This window comes from Motacilla alba, chromosome 13 (genome assembly GCF_015832195.1).
Source record: "Motacilla alba alba isolate MOTALB_02 chromosome 13, Motacilla_alba_V1.0_pri, whole genome shotgun sequence".
NCBI classification, from domain to species: Eukaryota; Metazoa; Chordata; class Aves; order Passeriformes; family Motacillidae; genus Motacilla; species Motacilla alba.
The window spans coordinates 1,771,600-1,790,220 of NC_052028.1; the positions used below are offsets into that span (position 1 = coordinate 1,771,600).

General features: G+C 56.2%; 1 protein-coding gene across 2 annotated transcripts in view; it reads right to left on the reverse strand.

The window, feature by feature from the left end:
- Positions 1-114: 114 nt before the first annotated feature.
- The window catches only part of PCDH1 (protocadherin 1), a 52,341-nt gene continuing 33,834 nt past the window's right edge, over positions 115-18,621 (reverse strand). Inside the window, exon 5 of one of the 2 annotated variants that reach the window (XM_038150231.1) lies at positions 115-222. In XM_038150231.1, the coding sequence (XP_038006159.1) occupies positions 197-222 (26 nt within the window). In that variant the 3' untranslated portion in view covers positions 115-196. Of the gene's footprint in view, positions 223-11,257; positions 11,896-18,621 lie in introns of those variants that run through there. The other variant, XM_038150229.1, reaches the window with a different exon arrangement.

Below are 18,621 nucleotides of genomic sequence, written 5' to 3' on the forward strand. Positions count from 1 at the left end.
AACCATTGCGGGATCACATCTTGCCCTAAACCAGCCCCCAGTGACGCTCCCCAAACCCTTAGCAGGGGGCTGAGGCAGCCCAGTTTCCCCCTGGGGCCTGTGCCCACATTCCATCCCTGGCACCCATGGGAGCTCCCCCTGGCAGCTGGGATATTCTGGCGGGAGCCACACGGACATACCTGATGGCAGCCCCCCTTCACAGCCTGCTCCGCTCAGGGGACTCTGATGAGGGGCAGAAAAAGGACGACAGCGTCACATCAGTGCACAGCCCCGGCCTCCACACCCCCTTCAGCCTCTGCCACCCCTGGCCCCCTGGCCCCCGCTGCCTCCTTGGCCTCTCCTGGCCCTGCTCCAGCCTCCTGGAGGCCGCTCGCCACCGCTGCTCCTCCCTCACTCCTTGCTCCAGCTTTATCTTGATCCTCCCTGGAGCCCAGCGGCCCCGGCGGGACTCACACGGGGACGCTCGAAGCCACCTGGGTGGTGACACCAGAAGCTCAGGCACGCAGAGGGGCTGGGGCTGTGCACACACACACGGATACACAATATGGACACGGATACACACAGGGATACACACAGGGATACACACAGGGATACACACGCGTGGACACACACGTGGATACACACACAGAGACACACACACACAGGGACACACACATGGATACACACACAGGGACACACACACAGGGACACACACAGGGATACACACGTGGATACATACACATGGACACACACAGGGATACACACGTGGATACACACACAGGGATACACACACATGGACACACACACACAGGGACACACACACAGGGACACACACAGGGATACACACGTGGATACATACACATGGACACACACAGGGATACACACGTGGATACACACACAGGGATACACACACATGGACACACACACAGAGATACACACACACAGGGATACACACACGTGGACACACACACAGAGATACACACACACAGGGATACACACACGTGGACACACACATGGATACACACACAGAGACACACACACAGGGACACACACAGGGATACACACGTGGATACACACACAGGGATACACACACATGGACACACACACAGAGATACACACACACAGGGACACACACACATGGATACACACACACACAGGGACACACACAGGGATACACACGTGGACACACACACGGATACGCACAGGGATACACACGTGGATACACACACAGGGACACACACACAGGGACACACACAGGGATACACACGTGGATACATACACATGGACACACACAGGGATACACACGTGGATACACACACAGGGATACACACACATGGACACACACACACAGGGACACACACACGGATACACACACACATGGATACACACACACACAGGGACACACACAGGGATACACACGTGGACACACACACGGATACGCACAGGGATACACACGTGGATACACACACAGGGATACACACACGTGGATACACACAGGGATACACACACACGGACACACACACACAGATACACACACAGGGATACACACACGTGGATACACACACGTGGATACACACGTGGACACACACACAGAGGGACACATGTGGATACACACACAGGGATACACACACATGGACACACACACGGATACGCACAGGGATACACACATGGATACACATGGACACATACACATGGACACACACAGGGATACATACACGTGGATACACACACGGATACGCACACATGGACACACACACACATGGATACACATGTGGACAAACACATGGACACACACACAGGGATACACACATGGATTCAGACATGGACACACACACATGGATACACACACACATGGACACACACATGGACACACACATGGACACACACACAGAGATCCATACTTGGATACATCCCAGTGGATGCTCCGCCCTGCTCACGGCGCGGGGGACAGCCATGCTCACACTGCGGGGACAAGAAGCAGCAGCACAAAAGCAGCGCAGGGGACATGGTGGTGGCATGGGCAGCACGGGAGCACAGCCTGGCACATCCTTGGGGCTGGCCATGCACCAGTGCCCTGTTTCCTGGGGAATCGCCTTGATTCTCTCTCCCACGTGAGATACAAAACCAGAGGCACAAGGGCTCCCTTTCCATCCCTACCCTGGGCAAGCAGAAGCAGAGAATGGAATCTGAATCCAAGAGGATCCATCAGGTTTTCCTCTCAGGACCACAGGATGCTCCAGTAGCCCATGGCTTGGGCACTTTGAGGTCGTGTTCTGTGGTCTTTCTCTCGTGTACACGTGGAATTATTGCCATTTTTTCCTCACCAGCTTCCCTCCTGGATGTCCTTTCCTCTTGCAGAAAGGCCCTGGTGCTCTGTGCTCCCAGGGGAGTGGATGGGAGCCATCCCCTCTTCCTGGGGCAGAAGGAGCTTTGCCGAGCCCGCTGAGGGGACTGGCAGGACTGAAATAAAATCCACCTCTGCAGGGAACAAAGCTACGGAGATTTCCTCGTGCCAGCAGCAGCTTGGGAATGGCAGGATCAAGCAGGAACGCTGTGTTCAGGGTCTTTTATTCTGCTCTACCCATTGTCTGCTCCTGGCACTGGAGCCTTTTTCCAGCGTTGTCCCTTCGCTCGCGGAGCCGCCGAGGAGCGGATTCCGTGCCATGAGCCCGGAACGGGGCAGGGTGGAATTCCTGAATAGCTGGGACTGAGGGAAAACACGACCCCATGGCCTAATTCCCAGCACATGCTGGTGGCTCAAGGACTCTGATGTGCCACCAGACAAGCACAAATCCCTCCTCGGTGGGAATTTTGCCCATGGATTTTCCCCAGTTTTGTGGGGTGGTGAGGAAGCAGGCCCACACCTCGGGGTGCACAAAGGGTACTCGGGATTTCCGATCCTTCCTCCACCCAAAACGCACTTTTTTGTGCCTCTGAGGCCCTGAAATGTGACAACATTCCCAGGGATGAAGAGGATGGTCACGCCCTCTCTGGTATCAGGGTGTCCTGGTCACACCAAGTGAAACTCTGTGCGGCTGCCCTGTTTTCCTGAGCTTTGGCCCATCCTGGTGATTCCAAGCCATCAGACTGTGCTTCCCAGGCAGGGCAGTGGTTGCTTGGGCATTCACAACCCTCACATCATACTGGCTCCCCCCTTCCTGCAGCTTTGCCTCTCTCTGGCATCCCTTTGTCAGCTGCCTCGGGGGGCTCTCCTTCTCAGGGATGAACCCAGGGCAGGAAAAGTCGGATCCCTCTGGTTTCTTGGGGGGCACCGTTGGGGTTTTACACCAGGACACCCTCAGAGATGCCAGGTTGGCTCCTCTGGGAAGAGGCATAAATTGGTGCTGCTGCTAAATATTCCTTTCTCTCTCTCTCCCAACCCAGGGCAGGAGCTCATCCTGTCACAGGGCTCCTCCAAAACCTTACTGGGAGATTCCAGCACAGCTCTGGGGCACTTTGGGAACAAGACAAAAGCAGCAGCCTCAGCCAGCAGTGCTCCCATCTCCTGCAGGAGACGGGCAGAGGTTCCCTCACCCTCTGCAAGCCTGGGAGCTCCAAGCAGAGGCTGAGCCAGCCCCGAGCACATTTTTTATGCCAGTCTGAGTTTTATCCCCAGACTGGTTTGGTCCTCCCGTGTCTTCTACTTGTGTCACTGCAGGGAGAGCAGGGATGGATGATGCAGCAGAGGAGAAGTCTTGGAAGGGAGGGGAAGTTCTGGAGCAGCCCTGGGAGGGGAGGCAGTGGAGATGTGACAGAGCAGAGCATGGCAGAGGATGCAGAGAAGCCCAGGAAAGGGGAGGAGGGAAGCACAGCATGCCAGGAGGGACTGGAGAGGCTCAGTGGTGCTGGGAAATAGGGAAGGGGAGTGTGGGGAGAGCAGCTGGGAGGAAAACCAGATGCTTTCCCAAAGCTGGGATCAGAAAGAGCCCTCATTCCAGACAGCTGCCCCAAAAGCAGAGCCCCAAAGCCCTGACCTCTGCTGGCCCTGGGGACAGAGGGACAGAGCAGGGCCCACGCTGCACCCCGGGGTGCCAGGGGTTCCAAAGGCCTGTCCTGAGCCAGGGAAAGGGGTAGGGCTCCCAGGAGAGGCAGCTTGGCCACCGTGCTGTGGACACCTGGAAATGCCTCCTCTTCCATTCCAAGCCCTCAGGGCTCTGCAGACCCCTCTGGGATGTCCCTGAGGGTGGTGGCCCCCCATGACATCACCTCCCAGCAGCACTGTCCCCCCTCCCTGCGCAACAAAGACTCCCTTCCTGCCCCACAGCTCCTGGCAGTCGGCACCATTCCCTATTTCACCATTCCTGGTGCCTTCTCCTGCACCATGGCTCGTCCAGGAACCATTCCCAGGAATCCTGCTCCCTGTTGCCCATGGCAGAGCTGCTGGCAGGCCCCATCCTGCCGTGCCAATGTTCTCCACAGGTGCCACTCTCCCGCAGCGCCACTCCCCCCAGGTGTGTCCCCCCAGGTGTGTCCCCCCAGGTGTGTCCCCCATGGCGCACTCCCGAAGCACAGCTCTCCCACAGTGCTGCTCCCTCCAGGTGCCATTCCCTGCAGTGCCATTCCTGGGAAGCACCATCCCCCACGGCGCTACTGCCTCCAGGTACGGGTCCCCCAGGGTGCCACGTCCTGCAGGTGCCATGTTCTGTGCTGCTGCTGCCTCCAGGTGCTGCCTCCCCCCGCTGCTGCCTTCCCTGCAGGCAGCGCTGCTGCAGCGGAGCCATCTCCTCCAGGTTCCATGTTTTACAGCGCTGCTCCCTCCAGATACAACTTCCCTGCGGAGCTGCTTCCTCCAGGCACCAGTGCTGCTGCTCCCCTCTCTCCTCAGACACCCTTCGGAAGAGCTGGGATTGTGCAGCCCAACATCTCATGTTCTGGCTAGCCCCATTGCTATCCTATCCTATCCTATCCTATCCTATCCTATCCTATCCTATCCTATCCTATCCTATCCTATCCTATCCTATCCTATCCTATCCTATCCTATCCTATCCTATCCTATCCTATCCTATCCTATCCTATCCCATCCTATCCCATCCCATCCCATCCCAGCAGGAGCTTCCTGCAGGGAACAGGAACTCCATGCCTCATTCCCAACATGTTTTCCCCTTGCCAGGGATGTTGGGAGAGGGGAGCTGTGCTGCAGGTGGCTCTGGAGCCAGGATCTCCTTCACAAGCTCAGAGACAAGGTCCCCCTTCACAGTCCCCAAAAGAGAAGGACACAGCCAGTGCGTTATCCCAGCAGGGAATCACGGAATATTCTGAGCTGACGGACCCACCAGGATCACCCCGTCCAGTTCCTGGCCCTGCACAGACCCCCCAGCAATCCCCCCTGTGCATCCCTGGCAGCGCTGTCTGAACGCTCCTGGAGCTCGGGCAGCCTCAGGCCGTGCCCATTCCCTGGGGAGCCTGGGCAGTGCCCAGCACCCTCTGGGGGAAGAACCTTTCCCTGGTGTCCATCCCAAAGCTCCCCCTGCAGCCGTTCCCTCCTTCCCTGAGCTCTGCCCTCGGCTCCTCTGCTGCAGCTGAACCAGCCCAGTGCCCTCAGCCCTGCTCGGGTGGCCCCTGCAGAGCCTTCCCCAGCCCCGGCCCCTCCTTTGGGCACTCTGGAGCAGCTTTGGGTCTCTGATGTTGTGGCACCCGAACTGCCCCAGCACTGGAGGTGAGGCTGCCCCAGAGCAGAGTGGGACCATCCCTGCTTGGCTGATCCTCAGGACACCTTTGGATGCAGGATCCCTCCCGCAGCTCCTCACCCATTTCTGGCCCATATTCCCGTGTGGACAACCCCAGAGCTCAGCAGTGTGCCCTGCGGAGCTGCTGGAGCGCTGCCCGTCCCCCCGGCGGGGATGGATGGGCACGGAGCGCTGGGAGCCGGGAGCAGGGCCAGGAGCTCCCGCAGCCCCCGGCAGCCCCCGGCAGCCCCAGCCTTCCCCCCGCATCTCCCGCAGCCCCCGGCAGCCCCAGCCTTCCCCCGCAGCTCCCGCAGCTCCCGGCAGCCCCAGCCTTCCCCCCGCAGCTCCCGCAGCTCCCGGCAGCCCCGGCCTTCCCCCCGCAGCTCCCGCACCCTCCCCGCGCAGGCGGCTGCAGGACCACTCCTAGCACTACAACACCCAGCCAGACGGCTGCGGGACCGATCCTAGCACTACAACACCCAGACAGATGGCTTCCCAAACTTCCCACCCTCGCTCCAGATGGCTCCCGCTATCGGAGCCCGACCCGGCACTGCCCACCGAGGGGTGACTGCGGCTCCCAGCCACACCTCCGGCTCCCGGGGCAAGAACGAGCATCACCCGCTCTTCCACACATCCCCAGAGCTGCCCAGGTGCTGCCGGGCACAGACGGGCTTCTGGGCTCCGCACTCAGGAGATGGAACGCACCCCAGCATCCCCCGGCCCCTGCAGCCCCGCTGGCTCTGCCCTTGTGCTGAGCAGCACAGACAGCTCTGCCTGAAGGGAACGGGCTGACAGTCCCCAGCTGCACGCACGGATCAGTCCCCAGCCCCTGCAGGACATCCCAGCACTCCAGAGCTGCAAACGGCTTCCCAACCCCCTGCGGGGAGCCAGGAAGGGATGTGGACAGATTCACCCACCAGGCTCAGCATCCCCAGCACAGCTGGGGCTGGGGCGCTTTGCCTGGCTCCCAGGGGATCTGTTCTTCCTCTTGCTCACTATCAGGGGATGTGTCCTTCCTTTTCCCTGCTCCCAGGGGATCTGTCCTTCCTTTTCCCCACTCCCAGAGCATGTGTTGTCCTTTTCCCCACTCCTAGGGGATGTGTTCTTCCTTTTTCCTGCTCCCAGGGGATGTGTTCTTCCTCTTCCCTGCTGCCAGGAGATCTGTTCTTCCCTTGCCCCACTCACCCAGGGGATCTGTTTTCCCTTTTCTCGGCTCCCAGGGGATGTGTTCTTCCTGTGTGCCAGAGGAGCCACCTCCCTGCTGCAGTCACACCGGCCACATCGCCACAGCAACGGCAGGCAGAGCACCCAGATGGATGTTCCAGGACACTGAGTGTGTCCCTGCAGGGCTCAGAACACACTGAGGACTCCCAAAATCCCCATCTCCCCGCAGCTTCCCTGTGATACCCAGCAAAACAAATTCAACTCCCCTGTAACAGATTTTGTGGTCGTGGTGCCACCCCCATGATCTCCTACCCTGGCACAGAGGGGATTCAACCTTCACTGGACTATAAAAAGCAAATTATTACATTAAACTGCTGAATAATTATATTAAGAAGCACCTAAATAGGATTACAGGGTTCAAAGGTTAGGAAATGCCAAAATTAGGATTGTCCAGGCAGCCTTAATTCTCCTCTTGCAAGTGCTTCGTGATGCAGAGCAGAGTCTCACTCTGGTGGGAAATATCTCCCCTGGGGTCCCTTTGTGGCTTCCAGGGAGACGGCAGAACCCCCTGGGAGGTTTAACAGGGAAGAAGCTGATTTGCCAGTGAGACTTTGCCCCAGAGGCTGCAGAAACTGGGGAAGGTAGAAGGAGAGGGTCAAGAGATCACAGAAAATTCCTCCTCTAAAAAGGGGCTGGAGGATGGGGGGTGTTGCTCTCCTAATGAGAAAAAACCAGCAATTTTCTCTCCTCCTTCCAGAAATAAAATATCTGGGCACATTTCACTGGCACTCCTCAAAATACTTGGTACCTGGCACATGCCCTCTATGAAAAATCAGGTTCCTGCAGCTAAAACTCACAGCAGCCAAAAGCAAAGGCACGGAGTGAGCATTGCTGGCAATCCCCTCACTCACTCTGCAGAAAACAACCCAATCCAGCTCCAGAGTGAAACCCTGGATCCATTCATATCCCAGCAATATCCTCTGGCTGTCCTACAGACCAGAAGCATTCCACAAATATCCACCAGAAAGGTTGGGGAGTCCAAACCAATCCCTGGAATAACCAAACCCTCTTCCCGCACTGGTTCCTGCAGCATCCAGGTGAGCAAGAGCACCTGAGGCTCCTTTAGGAGCACACAAAGGCCCTAAAACCATGGGATTTGGGCAGTGGAGCTGCCCTCCTTCCTCCCCTGCCCGAGGAGCTGGGACAGGTGGGAGCTCAGGGCTAATGATGGTTATGTAAATCCCACAGGAGCAGCAGCACCTGCCATCCCCGGGGCTGCCAGCTCATGCATGCCTTGGATGCGCATTCCTGCTGCCCAAATTCCTCCTGATTGCTCCTGCCTGCGTTCCCCATTCCCACCTGGCTCTGCAGCTGGATGTGTGGGATTCTGCCCCTGGGGGACTGGGGAATGGCCTGACCTCCCCTGCAGGCAGGGGCTCCCTGGGGACACAGGAATGGCAGAGCTCCCTGGGGACATGGGAATGGCCACCCCAGAGCTCCCTGGCACACTCCAGGTACCCTGTGCTGCCAGCCAGGGTGACCACAAGGAGCCAGGCCAGCAGGAGCAGTGTCACCAGTGCCACTCTGAGCACCCACTGACGTGGTGACACAGTGCCCACAACCCAGGTGCCCTTCCCAGCCCTCTGGTGTGCTTCAGCTGGAGCTGGGTGAGGGACAGGAGGTGCCCCTGGTGGCACCAGGTCCTGGGGAGCTGCCAGTCCATTTTTTCACATGTTGGTGACACACAGTGGTCCTCTTACCCCGTGTCCCCAAGTCCCCAGCTCTCAGAGAATCACTGGTCATGGTCCCAGAGGGGATGGAGACCTGAGCCACGGCAGGATTGTGTCCTGTGGGGCTGAGGACAGTCCCCCCACCCAGCAGGGGATGGCACAGCAGCAAATGCTTCTTCCAGGAGGAACCTGAGCAAATAATCCTTGAGCTTTGAAAGTGCCTGAGCCTGTGAAAGGCAGGTCTGATCCTCCCTGACCTGTCCCCTCTGCCCTGGGCTGGGGGGAGCACAGAGGGTCCCCTCCAGCCCCTCCCACCCAAACCATGGCATTGCACCCTGGCATCCCTGGGGCTGGCCTGGGCACCCTCCTCCTGCTGCATCCCCACGCTCACCCAGCACCTGCAAGGGTTAATCTGCCTCTCCAGAGCTTCTCAAAGCTAATTAGAAAGAGCCTGGGCAAGTGTGGTGGCAGACACCACTGCACTTATCTCCCCACTTCCGGGGCTCTGCCCTTATCATTTAATTAAAGCTCAGCCTGCTTCCCTGGCTGCCAGCAGCTCATCACCGAGGGCACTGGAGCTTGAGGCAGCCTCTGCCAGAGTGCCAGGAAGAGCAGGAGAAGGGAGGAACAGGCCCTGGGAAGGACAATCAAAGGGAGAAGAAGATAAAGGAAGAGGCCCTCTGTGCTGGCTGGGGACTGGGAAGGTAGCGAGGACCCCAGAGTGCCACCCCTGTGCCGTGCGTGGGGGGACGTGGGGACAACTCTGCTCCAGGGGGACCTGGGCAGTGTCACAGCCTGGGAATGAGCCAGGGAAATACCTTGTTGGGAGGCACTTCAGACTGGCTCCATCTCCCAGAACCCCCAGAGCAGCTCTCCCACAGAATCCCAGGATCACTGAGGTTGGAAAGCCTTCCCAGACCATCAAGTCCAGGCTGTGCCCCATCCCCTCCTTGTCCCCAGCCCAAACTACTGATTCCCCACCTCCAGCCTTGGACACCTCCAGGGATGGGGACTCCAAACCCCCCATGGCAGCTCCTCCCAGTCCCTGAGCACCCTTTCCATGGGGAAATTCCTGCTGCTGTCCACCCTGAGCCTGCCCTGGCCCAGCCTGAGGCCGTTCCCTCTCCTCCTGTCCCTGTTCCCTGGGAGCACAGCCCGACCCCCGGCTGTCCCCTCCTGTCAGGAGCTGTGCAGAGCCACAAGGTGCCCCCTGAGCCTCCTTTTCTCCAGCTGAGCCCCTTCCCAGCTCCCTCAGCCCCTCCTGGGGCTCCAGCCCCTTCCCAGCTCCGTTCCCTGCCCTGGACACGCTCCAGCCCCTCCAGGGCTCTCTGCCCATGAGGGCCCAGAACTGGGCACAGCCCTCGAGGTCCCCCAGCAGTGCCAGCACAGGGGACAGGCCCTGCCCTGGTCCTGCTGTCACACTGGTTTTGATCCAGGCCAGGTGCCCACGGCCTCCTTGTCCCCTGGGCACCCCTGGGCTCCCAGCAAGGCACCCTGAGGTGCACCCTGACCCCAGAGTCCCAGAGCAGAGCCAGCCATGCTCCACCCTCCCAGAGGAAAAGGACAATCCCTGCCATCCTGATCCCAGCTTCCCAAAGAAACCTAGGGACCACAGAGCACCAGGGAATGTCCAGGAGAGAGGGAAGCCACCGAGCAACTGATGGATGTGAATCAGGGAACAGGATGGATGTCCACAAAGAAATGGCAGCAAACCTTTGCTGCTCTCCAAAAGAGAACATGGATCACAGGACCATGGAATCACAGAACAGTTTGGGTTGGAAAGAACCTTAAAGCTCATCTTGTTCCCTGCCATGGGCAGGGACACCTTCCACTAGCCCAGGCTGCTCCCAGCCCCATCCAACCTGGCCTTGGACACTGCCAGGGATCCAGGGGCAGCCACAGCTGCTCTGGGCAACCTCAAGGCCTCAGCACCTTCAGAGGGAAAGATTTTTCCCTAATATCCAATCTAAACCTTCTCTGTCAGTTGGAATCCATTCCCCTGATGGAAAAACCCTGGGAATGCTGTTGTCTGAAGGCCACACAGGGCAGTGTGGGCACAGCTCCCTAGGGATGTGTTCTGAGGTACATTCAGTGAACATTGTGGGATAAGCAGCCCCCAACTGCTGCTGGCAGCTCCCATGCCAAATCCCACCCCTCCCTCCCAAAGTGTGGTTAAGCTAATGGATCTTGAAAGGAAATTTTCATAATCACTTTGTTAGCAGGACTGAGGCAGCACAGCTTGCTCTCCAAAACTAGCTGGAACAACTCTGCTAAAACTCATGAAAAACAGCAAAACAAATCAACCTGAGGGAAACCCAGCATGGAAAATTGAAGCTGTGGTGTTGGAAAGCAGCTGAGGCGATAAGCCATCAGAAAGGAGCCTGTGCAGTACAAAATGTCAGAGCCTGAGGCTGCAGGGCAGGGCAGGATCCTCGCTGCAGGCTCCCAGAGCTGCTCCAGAGGCATGGCCTGGCTGGAGCCGTGTGGATCCTCACTGCAGGCTCCCAGAGCTGCTCCGGAGGCACGGCCTGATCCTCACTGCAGGCTCCCAGAGCTGCTCCAGAGGCACGGCCTGGCTGGAGCCGTGTGGATCCTCACTGCAGGCTCCCAGAGCTGCTCCGGAGGCCCGGCCTGGCTGGAGCCGTGTGCCCGGCACGCCCTGAGCGCCAGGAGCGGAGCCGCGGGAGCAGCCCGGAGCCAGCGCTGCACTGGGAATGGGAGCAGCAGCCCAGGGAGGGGCTGGGAAAGGGGCTCAGCTGGAGAAAAGGAGGGTCAGGGGACACTTTGTGCCGTGACAGGAGAGGGCAAACGGGAAATCAGGAGCTGCTCCCAAGATGAGTGGCCTCAAGTTGCAGCAGGAGAGGTTCAAGTTGGACATCAGGGAACATTTCTTCCCAGAAGGATGGTCAGAGCTGTCCAGGGCAGTGGTGGAGTCACCCTGGAGTGATTTCAAAGCCATGTGGCTGTGGCACTTGGGGACAGGGGTTAGTGGTGGCCTTGGCAGTGCGGGGGGAACGGCTGGACTTGATCTCAGATTTCCAACCTTAATTCCATGATTCTGTGTAAAGGGTGCTCCTCTCCCACCCCCTGCTCATGTCCTAATCACACAAGCCAGTATTAACAGGAAATAATTGGATTATTTTTAATTAATTTTCAGCACAGACAGTCCTCTCACCTCACCTACAGCCACAGGGAGCACTCCAAGGAGCACCAGTTCATGCACACGGGGATTTGGGAATGCCAGCCTGGCTTTGTGAGTCCTCTCCAGTGTTTGCTCCTTGGTGGCTGCCTCTCATTGTTCCCGGGTATTAAAGCTCTTGTGTCAAGGAGAAAAGAAGTGGCGTTCGCATGTCTGCCTTTGAACAAAACCATTGTTCAGCTCCATCAACAATTTAATAATCCTTCCCTGGCAGGACAATGGATGGGGGGAAATCGTGGGTGCAGGGGGGCCGGGAGCCACAGAGCCAAGTGCTGTTCCTGTCTTTGAAGTCAGGGAGGTGTTTAAGTGACGAAAAAACCCACAAGTTTATGAAAAGGGCTCCTCTCAAGGAGGGGATCTGCAAACAAAGGGAACCGAGACCACTCAGAGGGAAGCAGAGCGGGGAGAAGGAAGAGCCCTTGGAAGAGAGTCAAGCCAAACCCCAAGGAAACCAGCAGAGGAAATGACAGTGTGGATTTGCATGTGGACGCTTTGTTTCCTTGCCACAGATCTCTCCTGGGCTGCTTCTGAGGAAGGGGAGCACCCACACATCATTGCAGCTCTTTTACAGCCTGTCCTGAGCCTGTCCTGCAGACACCGAGGGAGAAGAGGCAGAATTTTTGGTGGCTGTGAGAAGGATGAGGGGACAGGCACTCAGTGCAGGGTGAGGCTCTTGGGCTGTGCTGAGGGGGAAAGGAAACGTCTGTCCCTGCTGGAGGCACACACAGCCCTGGATCCCTGGTGGCTGGTGGGAACCAAACCCACCTGAAATCCAACACACAGCAGTCCTGGGAGCGTTGGAGCAGGGATACAGCCAGGGAACTTCGCAGGAATGATCCCACATCAAATGGAGCCGATTGCTCTGAGATCCAGAGCCCGAACCCCAGGGCTGCCCAGCCCCTTTCTCTGCAGTGCAGCCATGCCACAAAGCAGCTGAAAACGCTCCTTATTGACGCCTCCAACGCCCACAGACTGCGAGGCTGAAAATCTGCAGTGGGAGCACCACGGGGAGAGGTTTTGTTGCTGGCACGTGGCAGGAGCAGCGCCGGTCACATCCTCCTGTGGTGCAGGCAAAATTCACCCCAAGAAATCAACCCCGTGCTTGAATTGGAGCATTTGCCCTCCTGCTGTGATTCCCCACCAAGCACTGAAAGGATCTGCTGCCCTAATGGCCAGGACTGGGGAGAAATCCCCTTCTCAAATGGCCAGGATTGGGGAGAAATCCCCTTCTCCTGGAAAAGCAGGAGGGATCAGCACCAAAGCATCCGGCTGGAGGGGGATACTGGAAATTTAGGAACAGGGTAGCCTGGTGATGGTTCATTTGGGAAAAAACCCCGATCCTGATGAATTTTGCTGTGTCCTGTGTTTGTTTTGGGGATGGCAGCAAGAAGCCCTTGCGGGAAAGTGGGGAAAAGACAGAAAATCGCTTCCGATAGGGAATATCAACCTCCAGCTACCCCTGGGTGCTGCAGTTTACAGGCTGCTGGAGGAGAGATGCAATAAAGTTTGCACCACTCGAGGGAGGCCTGCCAGAGGCAGTCCTAAAGGCTGCCATGAATAAAACACGCTTTAAAGAGCCAGCGAGGATTACAAAATCCTAAAGCCCAGGCGGGACAAGCAGGATACATCATCCCCCCCCACATCAGAGACAGGCTGGCGTAGGGCTGTGCTCAGAGCACAGCACCAGGGAGCAGCAGGATGATCACAGGAAGATTTGGATTTCACAATCCAACAGAGATGGATGAAAATTTCCAGAATTGGTCCACGAGCATAATTTTTTGCAGTTATTTTTCCAAAGGAGGGAGATGGCAAGACCAGGTCTGCTCCTCATGAGAGGGAAAATCCGTGTGCAGCACGGAGCAAAGCAGCGTCTGTGCCCAGGTAGAGAGCTCCGAGGGACCCGCGATTGGAGAGGTCCAGGCCAGCAATTGACCCTTTGAAGGAAGCCGTACATCATCATTAAAGAGCTTCACGTCCCGGGGGACCCGGAGGCAAAACAACTCCGGCGCTGCTGTCCCGGTGTGGGAGAAAACAGGGCTCAGGGAATGACAAATGGAATGCGCGGGGGCGGCAGGGTTTACCTGCAGCCCGAGCACGGGAAGAGCTCGGGATCTGCTCCTCAGGGAAGCTGATAGGGGAACAATACCCTGCAAGTGGCATTGTTTGCAGGAAAGGCGAGATATTTGCCTTTTCTCACTGATGTTGCTGCATCTCTGCGGGGGCCCCTTCCTGTGTGGCTAATAAGCAGCAAGATGCCAGACGAGGAATACAAAAATTCCTTTGGCTTTGATTCGTTTTCTTTCTGGATAGAGTCAGCCTTACTTTTGTCAAGATCCCTGTTGTCTGGGTAATTTCATCTAGAGATCCTCAAGGAGCAGAGATCTCCACATCACTCTGAGTTTAATATCTCAGTTTGAGCCGGCATATATTCCAGCAATAATTTATACAGCTGAAGAAGGGAAAAAAAATATTACTTCTGTCTAATTGGCATTACACTAATTACCAGCAAAATACATCAGGCAAATATCACATCTCCTCATTCTCTGTCATTTTGCATTCCCTGCTCCATTTTCTCTTTCCTCGGCAGCGATAAAACAACACGACAGCCATTCCGACATCCCTGAGCAGGGATCACATCCTGACCCCCTCCTCCTTCTCCTGCTGCCTCCTTGTTTCCTCACGTCCAGGCAGGTTGTGCTAACCCAGACACACACAGCTGACAGAGAACTGCTGTTCCCAGGAACCTGTGCATTCCAGCATGCTGCTCTTCCCTGCTGGATCCCTTCTCCAGCCTCTCCCATGCTCCTTGTCCAGAGAGTTCATCCCTGGAAGAACATTTTATACCTGAGTAATACAGAACACAGACTACAGGAGAGTCACAGGTTTCACCCAGGTGCCACCTGAGCTGATTTCTTCCTGATTCACAGCATCCCTGCCAGTCTCCCCCAGATTATTGGGAAGATGATGTTATTTTAACCCAACACCAGTCTCATGCCGGAGGAAAGGTGCCAAGTGTAAATCCAAGCATGTCCAAGAGCTAACACGAGCAGAGTCCTCATCATCCGGCTAATTCTGATGTGATCTCCCTGCCAGACAAGAGCCCTGGAACAGAGGACTTTGGAGGGATCCTTCCCTGTTCTTGTCCCCCAAGCCCAGGAATGAGGTCTGGATGTTTGTTTTTGGGGATACAGCCCTGGAAGGAGCATCCAGGTAAACTCGGTGTCCATGACAGCCTGGGAGGTCCCATGCTCCCACCAGTGAGTTTCAGCCCTCCTTTTCCCTAGGACTGAGGCTGAAATGCCTCACATGGACCATTTGGGAGCCTTGTATCCCATTCAGAGGCACGAACCCCCCTCCACCCCGCTGGGGACAACACACACAATGTCCCTGCGTGTCTCTGCCAGGAAAATGGAGATGTCCGGCCACCAACACATAAATTCCCCCATTCCTGCTTGTTGGAAGCTTCTTGTCCCGCTCAGAGGTGCTGGAAAGGGAGCCCAGCTCCAGCCACACTGTCCAGGGAGCAAGGACTGAACCCCACATGGCCGCTGTTGTGTCCCTGAGCAAAGCGTGGCTGCCTCAGCTCCCGGGAAATGAGCCCCGGATGCTGGCGGGGAACTGAGCTCTCGGGAAGGAGAGGCAAACGCAGGGGCTGCCACGGTTTGATAACCTCTGAGGCACAGCAGCCTGTCCCTGGGATGGCTCGCCACATCCATGACTAATGGGAGATTTATGGAGTGTCCTCTCCGCCAGGGAAGCGGAGCGCCGGCGTTCCAGCCACTTAACGGAGGGGACTTCAAATCAGGATGGATGAGAGCCCGTGGGAAGGAGACAGGAAGAGAGATTCTTTAATGGTGATAGCACAAAGGATCAAATCCCGGGGAAGAGCCAACAACTGAGACTGACACCTGACCTGTCTCAACAGCAAAGCTCCCATTGATTTCACCGGGGACAGGGATGAATCCCTTATCCTCTATCTCCTGCCGGCGAGAGGGATTTTCCATGTGAGGGATCCACACCTGACCGATCCTTCAAACTCAGCCACCTGCTATTTTTATGAGAAAGGAACTGCGGTGTGGAGTCCATGAGAAGCTCAAATGGGAGAGTTTGTAAGCTCCTCTGGCATTAAGTTTAAATCCTACGCTAATGCAGGTCCCTTGCACGGGCAGAGGCACTGCCAGGCAGGTTTATGGAGACATTCCGGAGCGTTGGGAGGCAGATAAAGGGGAATAACTGCGGTAGATCACACAGGAGCTGGAAATGGCACGTCAAATTACTTCAAAAGGAGCTTTCTAAGGAAGCAGGTCTTTGAAAACAACAAATAGTCTGGGGCTGCTGAGGGATCCTGCCTGTCTGTTGCTTTTACACTCGGTGGCTTTTTCTGGTTTAGACGTGTTCTAAAGCTGAATGCCAAGCTCAGAATCCCTGCCTCCTGCAGAATCCCAGCTTCCTGCAAGTTCAGCTCTTTGTGGAGCCACAGAGCAGGCAGGGTTGGAAAACTGCTCTGTCTGGAGAGCAAAAATGGCCAAAAAAATGTGATCCAGCAAAACCTTAGCCTGGTCACTCCCCTGTCCAGCTGACCATGGAGCTGTGCTGGGACAGCAGGACGGCACAGGGATGGGGATGAGCCAGCCAAGAGGGACAGGAGGGACCTGCCTATTCTGCTCCCAAAACACACAGAGCACTGTGGCTCAGGAGAAATCATCACTCCCATTCCTGGCTGTCCCCTACCAGTCCGAAGAAATGGCAGCCCAAGTTCAAGAGTTCATTTTAAACTGGGCTGGGAAACACAAAAGAAGAACCTGAAGCAGCTTCACCCAACCCCAACCCCTCACTCCGAGGAGATGTCCTCCCCGGAGAGGAATGTGGGACAAGCAAAGAAGGGCCCCACCCTCCCATTCCCATTGCAGATCTAATTCGGAAAACTCTTCCTGGAACTGGGTTTAACGCACTCGAGCTGAAGACATGAATAGTTGGAGGCTGACGTAAACTATTTTTGGAAAATCGACTTTCTACCAAAGAAGGGATGTTGAGATTTGGCCCAGAGATAAGAATAGCTGTGCATGACCATTTGCATGGGTATTTGCATCGGAATTTGCAACCATTGCCAGGGAAAAGGAAAATGCCAAGTCCTATGTGGGTTGGGTTCCTGTTTTAATGTCACTGGGGTCATGTTCTGCCAGGTGAGAGCCTTTTCCCAGGCCTGCTGTCGTGGAATATGATGGAAAACATTCCTGCCTTGGACTGGAGGAGTTCCATGACACAGTTTGGCCTCCCTTGTTGGGAAGATGGGAAATCCTCCCTTCCCTGGGACAGAAGAAGGTGCCTTCCCTCAGCCAGCTCATTTATAATTCTTAGCTAAAATCTTCCATATTCCCATCTGTTTGTAGCTGATTCCCTTAAGGAAAGTCTCAAAGTTTGCCATGGAGCTGACCAAGCCCAAGAGTGGTTCCAAGGAGCGGGGTGATCTTGGGGTCAGCAGTTCCCAGCTGTTCCCCAGGCCTGGGGTCTCTGCAGGATTGTCCGGAAAATCCACACAGTGAGGGCAGGGTCACCTCCCCGAGCTGTGCACTCACCCTGCACAGGGACAGCAGCATCCTGGGGAAGGCTTCCAGAGTGAAAGAGGAATAAAGATTAGGAGAAATGATAGAATTTTCTCCACGCAGTAAATTCAGAGCAGGAGGAATGTGATGGACACAACACAAGCGAGAGAGCATTCGCGGATTTCCACCGGCTTGCCACAGACAGCAAGGGGGAATGGAAGAGATTCCAGCCCAGCCCAGGGGTGCAAGGACCAGCAGGAAACTCCCAAAGTCCAATCCTGAATGCAGCAGGCACACACAGAGCCACGGGGCCCTGGATATGCTTCAAGAGAAGGCACCTTCCCACTGAAATGCGGAGTTTTTGTCTCTCGGGCGTTGACTCCGAGTGACTGCACTGCCTGGACCTTTCACAACCTCACCACGTGGGCTCAGGGACAGAAAGGGGGAGGGGAAACCAGAAACCAACAGGGAAATTTGGGTTCTACAAATAACTCCTCTAAAGATGTCCAGGATCCGCCAAGGATCTTTGGAGAACTCGAGGACAACCTTATGTGTGTGCTACCACATAATCCTGTGAGGCAGGAGAGGCAGATAAATTATTGCAGCTATTTTGGACAACGTCTGAAGCGAGGAGCAGCCTTCTTAGAAGGTCTTGAGAGGATTAAAGGCAGTCTCTGGAGCTGGGAGCAATGTGCTCGCTCCTGGGGCAGGGGAACAGCCGTCGCCTGTTTACCCCGGGCTCTTGGGGACAATTAAGGAAGGTCACCTGGCTGGCGTGGCAGGACAAGTGCCCTGCCCCGAGCAGCTCTGGCGTCAGAGTCTGCCCAGACACAGCCACTGGAAAACATGGAAAATAAGGAAATAGGGCTGGAATTACAGCTCAGGCAGAAATGTTGAAACGGGGATGGGGTAATCCAGGGCCATTTGCAATCTGCTGGATGTTGTCTGTCCTGATAAAAATCTTTTCCCAGCAGTGATTAAGCAAACCAGGAGCCGGTTTTGGGGATGAACCAACATTAAGTGTGGAAAGGAGAGAAGCTCCCGATTTCTTCTGAAGAAATGCAGGTGCTGAGGATCACTAAAGGGACCCAGAAAGAATTTCCAGAGGCAGATGATGAGCAGAACCTGGTCACAAAGAATGTGGACACCCTAAACCCAGGCAGCAGTGGGAGCTGCTGGCCAGGACAAAAGGAATTCTAGCCCTGAAGTGTTAAAAAGGGATCAGTTACAAAAACCCCAAACCCACAGTGTCTCAGCTAGAGACGAGTCCAAGCAGCAGCCAGACCCAAGCCCAGCTGGGCAGATGTTGACCTGCTCGATCCCAGTGAGCAAAAACCAGG